A 13124-nucleotide genomic window follows, 5' to 3' on the forward strand; every position below is an offset into this window, starting at 1 on the left:
CATCAGAGGTCATCAGCTGGTCTGGATCCTCAGGAGGACCTTAGAGATGGTCTGAATGACTGGAGGAGGTCAGAGGAGGGAGAACAGCTTCTGATCACAGTTTTCTATGTTTTCTATCTGCTCATTTCTCTCCTTTCATCCGTGAGCTTTTTTCCACCTGAGAAGGATAGTTGTGGAGGAGCTCTTCCCTTAGCCAGCTGTGTTAGCATTCCCAGAAGGAGCTATGCTAATTAGCATTAGCTCATTCAGGGAAGGAGCAGACCAACCTGAGGTGGACTTCAGCAGAGATGGTGGTTCTGCTCCATGTCTAGATGCTGAATTCAGAGATACTTAGAGCTGGATGTTTATTCTTTGCCAGAGACGAATGCTAACAATGATTAAAACCACCTCAGATGATGATAAAAGACGTCGCCTCTCCTGCTGAACTGAGGAGAATCCAGAAAGCTGCAGATAGAGAACATAGAGCTGCTGGATCAGCTGCAGATAGAGAACATAGAGCTGCTGGGATCAGCTGCAGATAGAGAACATAGAGCTGCTGGATCAGCTGCAGATAGAGAACATAGAGCTGCTGGATCAGCTGCAGATAGAGAACATAGAGCTGCTGGGATCAGCTGCAGATAGAGAACATAGAGCTGCTGGGATCAGCTGCAGATAGAGAACATAGAGCTGCTGGGATCAGCTGCAGATAGAGAACATAGAGCTGCTGGGATCAGCTGCATCTGATCATAAACCCAGCAGATGGTTTAGTCAAACCGGCTTATCAAAGCCGACATCAGTCCATCTTCTGCATATAGAAATTAAATCAGTGATCTATAAGAAACCAACCATAGAGGGAGACTGAAGGCATGAATATCTGGTTTCCTTAGATCTGCGTTAAGGAATCTGTAGATGTAACTTCCTGCAGTTCCACCAGTCAGACATGAGCTAACGATGGAGTTCTGTTCAGATCAGGAAACAATCAGCTCTTTGACCAATAAGCACGGCGAGGGCAGCATGGTGCTGTGGGTAAGACTTTCTTTGGCTTCAACCACAGAGGAATAATTCATATCAGCTTAGAAAGGAAGGAGCAGACAGAGGCAGCGTTCCTGCTGCCCTTCATCACCAAGGGCTCTGATTGGCTCACAGGAAACAAACACGCCATCATCACCACTGGCAGCGTGACGCAACAGGAAGGAGAGCAGAGCAGAAAGCCTCCAATCAGAGGTGGAGCAACAGGTGTCCTACCTGAGCCGGCATCCAGGACGCTGCTTTGTCCCCTGCGATCGGCCACCAGGCGGGAAGAACCGGGCATGCTGACTGGTTCTGATCGCACCGGCTGGATCCTGCAGACGGAGATCAGAGACGCGTTCAGTCCTCACAGCTACTGAGCGTCTCCACGCCGTCGATCAGAGGCGCGTTCAGTCCTAACAGCTACTGAGCGTCTCCACGCCGTCGATCAGAGGCGCGTTCAGTCCTAACAGCTACTGAGCGTCTCCACGCCGTCGATCAGAGGCGCGTTCAGTCCTCACAGCTACTGAGCGTCTCCACGCCGTCGATCAGAGGCGCGTTCAGTCCTCACAGCTACTGAGCGTCTCCACGCCGTCGATCAGAGGCGCGTTCAGTCCTCACAGCTACTGAGCGTCTCCACGCCGTCGATCAGAGGCGCGTTCAGTCCTAACAGCTACTGAGCGTCTCCACGCCGTCGATCAGAGACGCGTTCAGTCCTCACAGCTACTGAGCGTCTCCACGCCGTCGATCAGAGACGCGTTCAGTCCTCACAGCTACTGAGCGTCTCCACGCCGTCGATCAGAGACGCGTTCAGTCCTAACAGCTACTGAGCGTCTCCACGCCGTCGATCAGAGGCGCGTTCAGTCCTAACAGCTACTGAGCGTCTCCACGCCGTCGATCAGAGACGCGTTCAGTCCTAACAGCTACTGAGCGTCTCCACGCCGTCGATCAGAGACGCGTTCAGTCCTAACAGCTACTGAGCGTCTCCACGCCGTCGATCAGAGACGCGTTCAGTCCTAACAGCTACTGAGCGTCTCCACGCCGTCGATCAGAGACGCGTTCAGTCCTAACAGCTACTGAGCGTCTCCACGCCGTCGATCAGAGACGCGTTCAGTCCTCACAGCTACTGAGCGTCTCCACGCCGTCGATCAGAGACGCGTTCAGTCCTAACAGCTACTGAGCGTCTCCACGCCGTCGATCAGAGACGCGTTCAGTCCTAACAGCTACTGAGCGTCTCCACGCCGTCGATCAGAGACGCGTTCAGTCCTAACAGCTACTGAGCGTCTCCACGCCGTCGATCAGAGACGCGTTCAGTCCCTCACAGCTACTGAGCGTCTCCACGCCGTCGATCAGAGACGCGTTCAGTCCTAACAGCTACTGAGCGTCTCCACGCCGTCGATCAGAGACGCGTTCAGTCCTCACAGCTACTGAGCGTCTCCACGCCGTCGATCAGAGGCGCGTTCAGTCCTAACAGCTACTGAGCGTCTCCACGCCGTCGATCAGAGACGCGTTCAGTCCTCGCAGCTACTGAGCGTCTCCACGCCGTCGATCAGAGACGCGTTCAGTCCTCACAGCTACTGAGCGTCTCCACGCCGTCGATCAGAGACGCGTTCAGTCCTAACAGCTACTGAGCGTCTCCACGCCGTCGATCAGAGACGCGTTCAGTCCTCATTGCTACTGAGCGTCTCCACGCCGTCGATCAGAGACGCGTTCAGTCCTCGCAGCTACTGAGCGTCTCCACGCCGTCGATCAGAGACGCGTTCAGTCCTCACAGCTACTGAGCGTCTCCACGCCGTCGATCAGAGGCGCGTTCAGTCCTAACAGCTACTGAGCGTCTCCACGCCGTCGATCAGAGACGCGTTCAGTCCTCGCAGCTACTGAGCGTCTCCACGCCGTCGATCAGAGGCGCGTTCAGTCCTAACAGCTACTGAGCGTCTCCACGCCGTCGATCAGAGACGCGTTCAGTCCTCGCAGCTACTGAGCGTCTCCACGCCGTCGATCAGAGACGCGTTCAGTCCTCACAGCTACTGAGCGTCTCCACGCCGTCGATCAGAGACGCGTTCAGTCCTAACAGCTACTGAGCGTCTCCACGCCGTCGATCAGAGACGCGTTCAGTCCTCATTGCTACTGAGCGTCTCCACGCCGTCGATCAGAGACGCGTTCAGTCCTCGCAGCTACTGAGCGTCTCCACGCCGTCGATCAGAGACGCGTTCAGTCCTCACAGCTACTGAGCGTCTCCACGCCGTCGATCAGAGGCGCGTTCAGTCCTAACAGCTACTGAGCGTCTCCACGCCGTCGATCAGAGACGCGTTCAGTCCTCGCAGCTACTGAGCGTCTCCACGCCGTCGATCAGAGACGCGTTCAGTCCTAACAGCTACTGAGCGTCTCCACGCCGTCGATCAGAGGCGCGTTCAGTCCTAACAGCTACTGAGCGTCTCCACGCCGTCGATCAGAGACGCGTTCAGTCCTCACAGCTACTGAGCGTCTCCACGCCGTCGATCAGAGACGCGTTCAGTCCTCGCAGCTACTGAGCGTCTCCACGCCGTCGATCAGAGACGCGTTCAGTCCTCACAGCTACTGAGCGTCTCCACGCCGTCGATCAGAGGCGCGTTCAGTCCTCACAGCTACTGAGCGTCTCCACGCCGTCGATCAGAGGCGCGTTCAGTCCTCGCAGCTACTGAGCGTCTCCACGCCGTCGATCAGAGACGCGTTCAGTCCTCACAGCTACTGAGCGTCTCCACGCCGTCGATCAGAGACGCGTTCAGTCCTCGCAGCTACTGAGCGTCTCCACGCCGTCGATCAGAGACGCGTTCAGTCCTCGCAGCTACTGAGCGTCTCCACGCCGTCGATCAGAGACGCGTTCAGTCCTCACAGCTACTGAGCGTCTCCACGCCGTCGATCAGAGACGCGTTCAGTCCTCGCAGCTACTGAGCGTCTCAACGCCGTCGATCAGAGACGCGTTCAGTCCTCACAGCTACTGAGCGTCTCCACGCCGTCGATCAGAGACGCGTTCAGTCCTCACAGCTACTGAGCGTCTCCACGCCGTCGATCAGAGACGCGTTCAGTCCTCACAGCTACTGAGCGTCTCCACGCCGTCGATCAGAGACGCGTTCAGTCCTAACAGCTACTGAGCGTCTCCACGCCGTCGATCAGAGACGCGTTCAGTCCTCACAGCTACTGAGCGTCTCCACGCCGTCGATCAGAGACGCGTTCAGTCCTCACAGCTACTGAGCGTCTCCACGCCGTCGATCAGAGGACGCGTTCAGTCCTCGCAGCTACTGAGCGTCTCCACGCCGTCGATCAGAGACGCGTTCAGTCCTCACAGCTACTGAGCGTCTCCACGCCGTCGATCAGAGGACGCGTTCAGTCCTCACAGCTACTGAGCGTCTCCACGCCGTCGATCAGAGACGCGTTCAGTCCTCACAGCTACTGAGCGTCTCCACGCCGTCGATCAGAGGCGCGTTCAGTCCTCGCAGCTACTGAGCGTCTCCACGCCGTCGATCAGAGACGCGTTCAGTCCTCGCAGCTACTGAGCGTCTCCACGCCGTCGATCAGAGGCGCGTTCAGTCCTAACAGCTACTGAGCGTCTCCACGCCGTCGATCAGAGACGCGTTCAGTCCTCACAGCTACTGAGCGTCTCCACGCCGTCGATCAGAGACGCGTTCAGTCCTCACAGCTACTGAGCGTCTCCACGCCGTCGATCAGAGACGCGTTCAGTCCTAACAGCTACTGAGCGTCTCCACGCCGTCGATCAGAGACGCGTTCAGTCCTCGCAGCTACTGAGCGTCTCCACGCCGTCGATCAGAGACGCGTTCAGTCCTCGCAGCTACTGAGCGTCTCCACGCCGTCGATCAGAGACGCGTTCAGTCCTAACAGCTACTGAGCGTCTCCACGCCGTCGATCAGAGACGCGTTCAGTCCTCACAGCTACTGAGCGTCTCCACGCCGTCGATCAGAGACGCGTTCAGTCCTAACAGCTACTGAGCGTCTCCACGCCGTCGATCAGAGACGCGTTCAGTCCTCGCAGCTACTGAGCGTCTCCACGCCGTCGATCAGAGACGCGTTCAGTCCTCGCAGCTACTGAGCGTCTCCACGCCGTCGATCAGAGACGCGTTCAGTCCTCGCAGCTACTGAGCGTCTCAACGCCGTCGATCAGAGACGCGTTCAGTCCTCACAGCTACTGAGCGTCTCCACGCCGTCGATCAGAGACGCGTTCAGTCCTCACAGCTACTGAGCGTCTCCACGCCGTCGATCAGAGACGCGTTCAGTCCTCACAGCTACTGAGCGTCTCCACGCCGTCGATCAGAGGCGCGTTCAGTCCTAACAGCTACTGAGCGTCTCCACGCCGTCGATCAGAGACGCGTTCAGTCCTCACAGCTACTGAGCGTCTCCACGCCGTCGATCAGAGACGCGTTCAGTCCTCACAGCTACTGAGCGTCTCCACGCCGTCGATCAGAGGCGCGTTCAGTCCTCGCAGCTACTGAGCGTCTCCACGCCGTCGATCAGAGACGCGTTCAGTCCTCGCAGCTACTGAGCGTCTCCACGCCGTCGATCAGAGGCGCGTTCAGTCCTAACAGCTACTGAGCGTCTCCACGCCGTCGATCAGAGACGCGTTCAGTCCTCACAGCTACTGAGCGTCTCCACGCCGTCGATCAGAGGCGCGTTCAGTCCTAACAGCTACTGAGCGTCTCCACGCCGTCGATCAGAGACGCGTTCAGTCCTCACAGCTACTGAGCGTCTCCACGCCGTCGATCAGAGGCGCGTTCAGTCCTCGCAGCTACTGAGCGTCTCCACGCCGTCGATCAGAGACGCGTTCAGTCCTCGCAGCTACTGAGCGTCTCCACGCCGTCGATCAGAGGCGCGTTCAGTCCTAACAGCTACTGAGCGTCTCCACGCCGTCGATCAGAGACGCGTTCAGTCCTCACAGCTACTGAGCGTCTCCACGCCGTCGATCAGAGCGCGTTCAGGTCCTAACAGCTACTGAGCGTCTCCACGCCGTCGATCAGAGACGCGTTCAGTCCTCACAGCTACTGAGCGTCTCCACGCCGTCGATCAGAGACGCGTTCAGTCCTAACAGCTACTGAGCGTCTCCACGCCGTCGATCAGAGACGCGTTCAGTCCTCACAGCTACTGAGCGTCTCCACGCCGTCGATCAGAGGCGCGTTCAGTCCTCACAGCTACTGAGCGTCTCCACGCCGTCGATCAGAGACGCGTTCAGTCCTCGCAGCTACTGAGCGTCTCCACGCCGTCGATCAGAGGCGCGTTCAGTCCTCACAGCTACTGAGCGTCTCCACGCCGTCGATCAGAGGCGCGTTCAGTCCTCGCAGCTACTGAGCGTCTCCACGCCGTCGATCAGAGACGCGTTCAGTCCTCGCAGCTACTGAGCGTCTCCACGCCGTCGATCAGAGGCGCGTTCAGTCCTCACAGCTACTGAGCGTCTCCACGCCGTCGATCAGAGACGCGTTCAGTCCTCGCAGCTACTGAGCGTCTCCACGCCGTCGATCAGAGGCGCGTTCAGTCCTAACAGCTTCTGAGCGTCTCCACGCCGTCGATCAGAGGCGCGTTCAGTCCTAACAGCTACTGAGCGTCTCCACGCCGTCGATCAGAGACGCGTTCAGTCCTAACAGCTACTGAGCGTCTCCACGCCGTCGATCAGAGGCGCGTTCAGTCCTAACAGCTACTGAGCGTCTCCACGCCGTCGATCAGAGACGCGTTCAGTCCTCGCAGCTACTGAGCGTCTCCACGCCGTCGATCAGAGGCGCGTTCAGTCCTCACAGCTACTGAGCGTCTCCACGCCGTCGATCAGAGGCGCGTTCAGTCCTCGCAGCTACTGAGCGTCTCCACGCCGTCGATCAGAGGCGCGTTCAGTCCTAACAGCTACTGAGCGTCTCCACGCCGTCGATCAGAGACGCGTTCAGTCCTAACAGCTACTGAGCGTCTCCACGCCGTCGATCAGAGACGCGTTCAGTCCTCGCAGCTACTGAGCGTCTCCACGCCGTCGATCAGAGGCGCGTTCAGTCCTAACAGCTACTGAGCGTCTCCACGCCGTCGATCAGAGGCGCGTTCAGTCCTAACAGCTACTGAGCGTCTCCACGCCGTCGATCAGAGACGCGTTCAGTCCTCGCAGCTACTGAGCGTCTCCACGCCGTCGATCAGAGGCGCGTTCAGTCCTAACAGCTACTGAGCGTCTCCACGCCGTCGATCAGAGACGCGTTCAGTCCTCGCAGCTACTGAGCGTCTCCACGCCGTCGATCAGAGGCGCGTTCAGTCCTAACAGCTACTGAGCGTCTCCACGCCGTCGATCAGAGACGCGTTCAGTCCTAACAGCTACTGAGCGTCTCCACGCCGTCGATCAGAGGCGCGTTCAGTCCTAACAGCTACTGAGCGTCTCCACGCCGTCGATCAGAGACGCGTTCAGTCCTCGCAGCTACTGAGCGTCTCCACGCCGCCGATCAGAGGCGCGTTCAGTCCTCACAGCTACTGAGCGTCTCCACGCCGTCGATCAGAGACGCGTTCAGTCCTCACAGCTACTGAGCGTCTCCACGCCGTCGATCAGAGACGTGTTCAGTCCTCACAGCTACTGAGCGTCTCCACGCCGTCGATCAGAGGCGCGTTCAGTCCTAACAGCTACTGAGCGTCTCCACGCCGTCGATCAGAGACGCGTTCAGTCCTAACAGCTACTGAGCGTCTCCACGCCGTCGATCAGAGGCGCGTTCAGTCCTAACAGCTACTGAGCGTCTCCACGCCGTCGATCAGAGACGCGTTCAGTCCTAACAGCTACTGAGCGTCTCCACGCCGTCGATCAGAGGCGCGTTCAGTCCTAACAGCTACTGAGCGTCTCCACGCCGTCGATCAGAGACGCGTTCAGTCCTCGCAGCTACTGAGCGTCTCCACGCCGCCGATCAGAGGCGCGTTCAGTCCTCACAGCTACTGAGCGTCTCCACGCCGTCGATCAGAGACGCGTTCAGTCCTCACAGCTACTGAGCGTCTCCACGCCGTCGATCAGAGACGCGTTCAGTCCTCACAGCTACTGAGCGTCTCCACGCCGTCGATCAGAGGCGCGTTCAGTCCTCACAGCTACTGAGCGTCTCCACGCCGTCGATCAGAGACGTGTTCAGTCCTCACAGCTACTGAGCGTCTCCACGCCGTCGATCAGAGGCGCGTTCAGTACTCAACATACTGTACTGTCCAACATATTTAGGATTCTGCAAAGTTTTACTTTTCTACCTGAAGTGAAATATGGTGCTTTATTGATCCTGTTTTTAATCAATAGATCATTTTCTGTCGATCAGTGAAGATTTCTTCTTCTCTGGAACCAGATGTTTTTATAAAGAATGAAAACAACAAAAACGCTGACTGTCTCCATTTTAGGATTTTATAAACATCCTACGTTTTATTTCATAGAAGTTGATTTATCTATAATTAATCTGTGCTTGATATCAATTGATCGTTTATCTTCTGCTCACCTACATTTCTAACTTTACTGCTCTGCTTCTATCAGCAGTCATCATATCTATCTGCTATTTCTAGGCTTTAAAATCCTGCATGTTAGGTTCAGGAAACTATTAAACTTAGCTATTATTTTTAGTTGTCAGTTGCAGATGTTAGTTTTTCAGTTGCAGATTGACATAAAGGCCAGTCTGACCAGTCTGACCAGTCTGAGCAGCAGCCCTGGGTTACTGGGCAGCACTAACCTCACTGACCACCTGCTGGTTCAGCTGCTCCAACCTGAACTCCTCCTACTTTAAACAGAGATTAATTAGAACTTAATCTGAGATTTCTAAAACTTTGATAAAAACATCTGAAGATGTAAACCGGTCACAGCTGGACAGGAACCGTCCTCAGATTCCTCCTGATGCTGTAAAGATTTCAACCTAAAGAGGCATTTCGCCTGATCCGGTTGGAACCGGTTGTGAGGATGACATCACCCTCCTGTCAGGGTTTACGTACCTAAGACTGCGGAGGTCCAGGTCATCGGTGTCAAAGTCCAGGAGGGGCTGCTGGACATCGGAGGGCCCGTGGGACTGAAGCACCGAGGATGAGGAGGAGATGACGGTGGTCTGCCCCGACGGGTGGATGGTCTTAAACTGGAACTGGGGGCCCATCCACAGGCGGCGGTGGGGGCCGGTGTGGGTCACAATCTCCACCTGAGGACAGGAGAGCTAAGGGTCATCAGATGTTCATCCAGAAGCTCTGAACTTGAGATGTCAGGTATCCTCCTCACTACCAGGAACAAAAACAGCATTAGATGCTTAAAATTAGGTCAATCATAGTGAAACGTTCAACATTAACATTTTATCTATGACACTTTTTACATCTACAGAAAATGTCCAAGTTATGCAAAGAATCTTAAGTTATGGTGGAAAAAGCAGCGAGAACCTAAAGAGGACAGAGGGAGGATGCTGATTGGCTGAGAAGATAAAACCTGAAGTGGATGACTGGACCACGGAGCCTCTGAAGTTCTGGTTCTGACCTGCAGGCTCCTAAAGCCAGTCAGCTGTGAACTGAGAGGAGCTTTAGGAATCGACTCCACTTCCTGGATCACTAAAACTATCATTGACTTCCATTCATAATGCATTTATTTCTATGGTCTGACCCTAAAATAAGCTGAACTCAGTTCTCATCTGTCATGTTCTATTTCAACCTGTGGATAAAAAACTAAAGACAAAAGTAAAACGGATAAAAAGAGTCTGCTAAATGCATAAACATCAAATGATTTTCAATCTGTGAAACCAACATAAAATAAAATCATAATTAAAGAATAGCAGAGCTGTTTCAGCGAGCGATTGGTCAGAGGTGGGCGGAGCCTGGTGTTAAAGTTAAAATGGAAGCTAAACTAGTCAGCTGCACTCTTTATCCACATTAGGCTCCAGACTGACTTCAGGCTCAGAGGAAGGAGGACTGAGAGGGTCTCTGGTCTTCAGCCAATCAGATGAAAAAAGATGGAAGCTCTCAGGATGGTATCTATCATCACACTCAGCTCCAATCCAACTTCTTTACCTTCCATGATGGCGGCCTCATTTAGGAGAACTTCCAGGTTTACGATCCATCAGCTTCAGCTACCAGCTGCTCCTTCCTAGGTGGATGCTGACCCCTGCAGCAGGTTCAGCTCTAAAGCCGGGCGTACACTGTGCCATTTTCTTCAATCCTTGCACGCATCTGCTGCACACACTGTACGACTAATCGCAGGGTTTAGTCGTACACTGTGCACTCACAGCTCACGATTTATGTTCGGCCCGATGATGCGATCTATCTGCTCAGACTGTAAGACTAAAAACCATGTCAGAGTCCTTCGCAGTGAGATGGAGCTGCTCTCTAGCTCTCTATCCTGAAGCCAAACAAATAGAAGAGGAATATGAAGCTCACTATAGTGAACCCGCTGCCTTGGCTATTTGTGCAATTTTGTGCTGAGGGTCCTAGAAAGAAAAGGTGACGACGTATTTGGAAAAGGAACATGGCTGAGCAGGCGTGGCTGCTACGGTCTGTCAATTTTGCAGACAGAGCTGCATTTCACTCACTGCATCATTGCTATGCTGCTGTGTTAACATCTGAGAGGAGGAATGAAAAGAAGAATCCTTCTTCGCGCCCTGAGCGATTTGCCCACGACAGTCGGGAGAAAATCAAACATGTTTGATATTCTCCCGACCTCCCAATTCCTGATCAGGAGGCGGTCATGAGAGGCTGATCACCATTCCTTACCCCCTGAACACTACACGACGCACGACCAGGCTGAAAGTCGGGCCGATCGAAAGATTCTCGAAAGACTGGAAAATCGCCCCAAAAAAATCGCGCAGTGTATGCCGGGCTGGAGCCCCGCCTGGTAAAACTCCTTGATTCATTCAAGCTCTCCTGACTCCACCAATGAAAAGCTGCCACAATGCCAGATAACCAGCGGCCATCTTTTCACCTGTAAATGGTCATAATGTAATGCCTGATGCAGGTTCTCTGAGGTGATAAAGGTCCACTAAGTTACCTGGATCGACTAAAGTTCAATTCTATTTGGTTTATTTCTATAGCACCAACACACAACACATGTCATCTCAAGGCACAGTTCACCAGATCATCCAGTCAGATTGATGAAACTGGATAAAACTGGTCCAGTTTTATCCAACGGGTCCAGTTTGGACCAGTGGGTCCAGTTTTATCCAACGGGTCCAGTTTGGACCAGTGGGTCCAGTTTCATCCAACTGGTCCAGTTTTAATCAACTGGTCCAGTTTTAGCCAGTGGGTCCAGTTTTACCCAGTGGGTCCAGTTTCATCCAACTGGTCCAGTTTTAATCAACTGGTCCAGTTTTAGCCAGTGGGTCTGGTTTTATCCAACTAGTCCAGTTTTGGCGAGTAGGTTCAGTTTTATCCAACTGATCCAATTTTATCCAACTTGTCAAGTTTTATCCAACTGGTCCAGTTTTAGCCAGTGGGTCCAGTTTTAGCCAGTGGGTCCAGTTTTAGCCAACTGGTCCAGTTTTGGCCAGTGGGTCCAGTTTTATCCAACTGGTCCAGTTTTATCCAACTGGTCCAGTTTTGGCCAGTGGGTCCAGTTTTATCCAACTGGTCCAGTTTTGGCCAGTGGGTCCAGTTTTATCCAACTAGTCCAGTTTTGGCGAGTGGGTTCAGTTTTATCCAACTGATCCAATTTTATCCAACTTGTCCAGTTTTAGCCAGTGGGTCCAGTTTTAGCCAGTGGGTCCAGTTTTATCCAACTGGTCCAGTTTTAGCCAGTGGGTCCAGTTTTAGCCAACTGGTCCAGTTTTATCCAACTGGTCCAGTTTTAGCCAGTGGGTCCAGTTTTAGCCAGTGGGTCCAGTTTTATCCAACTGGTCCAGTTTTAGCCAGTGGGTCCAGTTTTAGCCAACTGGTCCAGTTTTATCCAACTGGTCCAGTTTTATCCAACTGGTCCAGTTTTGGCCAGTGGGTCCAGTTTTATCCAACTGGTCCAGTTTTATCCAACTGATCCAGTTTTATCCAACTGGTCCAGTTTTATCCAACTGATCCAGTTTTATCCAACTGGTCCAGTTTTAATCAACTGGTCCAGTTTTAGCCAACTGATCCAGTTTTATCCAACTGGTCCAGTTTTATCCAACTGATCCAGTTTTATCCAACTGGTCCAGTTTTATCCAACTGATCCAGTTTTATCCAACTGGTCCAGTTTTATCCAACTGGTCCAGTTTTAATCAACTGGTCCAGTTTTAGCCAACTGATCCAGTTTTATCCAACTGGTCCATTTTTATCCAACTGATCCAGTTTTATCCAACTGGTCCAGTTTTATCCAACTGATCCAGTTTTAATCAACTGGTCCAGTTTTAGCCAGTGGGTCTAATTTTAGCCAACTGGTCCAGTTTTAGCCAGTGGGTCCGGTTTTGGCCAGTGGGTCCAGTTTTAGCCAGTGGGTCCGGTTTTAGCCAACTGGTCCGGTTTTGGCCAGTGGGTCCAGTTTTATCCAACTGGTCCAATTTTAGCCAGTGGGTCCAGTTTTATCCAACTGGTCCAATTTTAGCCAGTGGGTCCAGTTTTATCCAACTGGTCCAGTTTTATCCAACTGGTCCAGTTTTAGCCAGTGGGTCCAGTTTTAGCCAGTGGGTCCAGTTTTATCCAACTGGTCCAGTTTTAGCCAGTGGGTCCAGTTTTGGCCAGTGGGTCCAGTTTTATCCAGCTGGTCCAGTTTTAGCCAGTGGGTCCAGTTTTATCCAACTGGTCCAGTTTTAGCCAGTGGGTCCAGTTTTATCCAACTGGTCCAGTTTTAATCAACTGGTCCAGTTTTAGCCAACTGATCCAGTTTTATCCAACTGGTCCAGTTTTATCCAACTGATCCAGTTTTATCCAACTGGTCCAGCTTTATCCAACTGATCCAGTTTTATCCAACTGGTCCAGTTTTAATCAACTGGTCCAGTTTTAGCCAACTGATCCAGTTTTATCCAACTGCTCAGTTTTATCCAACTGATCCAGTTTTAATCAACTGGTCCAGTTTTAGCCAGTGGGTCTAATTTTAGCCAACTGGTCCAGTTTTAGCCAGTGGGTCCGGTTTTGGCCAGTGGGTCCAGTTTTAGCCAGTGGGTCCGGTTTTAGCCAACTGGTCCGGTTTTGGCCAGTGGGTCCAGTTTTATCCAACTGGTCCAATTTTAGCCAGTGGGTCCAGTTTTA

The 13124-nt window shown here is 53.3% G+C and overlaps 1 protein-coding gene across 1 annotated transcript in view; it reads right to left on the bottom strand.

Annotated features, from left to right (window-relative positions):
• bcas3 (BCAS3 microtubule associated cell migration factor) overlaps nt 1-13124 on the bottom strand; it is a gene marked incomplete at its 5' end in the record, with an annotated part of 133751 nt that overhangs the window by 15022 nt on the left and 105605 nt on the right. Inside the window, 3 exons of the mRNA XM_038290058.1 lie at nt 826-938; nt 1124-1322; nt 8937-9133. Coding sequence (XP_038145986.1) covers nt 826-938; nt 1124-1322; nt 8937-9133 — 509 coding nt within the window. The remainder of the gene's footprint in view (nt 1-825; nt 939-1123; nt 1323-8936; nt 9134-13124) is intronic.

Source organism: Cyprinodon tularosa, unplaced genomic scaffold, assembly GCF_016077235.1.
Source record: "Cyprinodon tularosa strain WSP-4 unplaced genomic scaffold, ASM1607723v1 ctg1070, whole genome shotgun sequence".
Taxonomy (NCBI): Eukaryota; Metazoa; Chordata; class Actinopteri; order Cyprinodontiformes; family Cyprinodontidae; genus Cyprinodon; species Cyprinodon tularosa.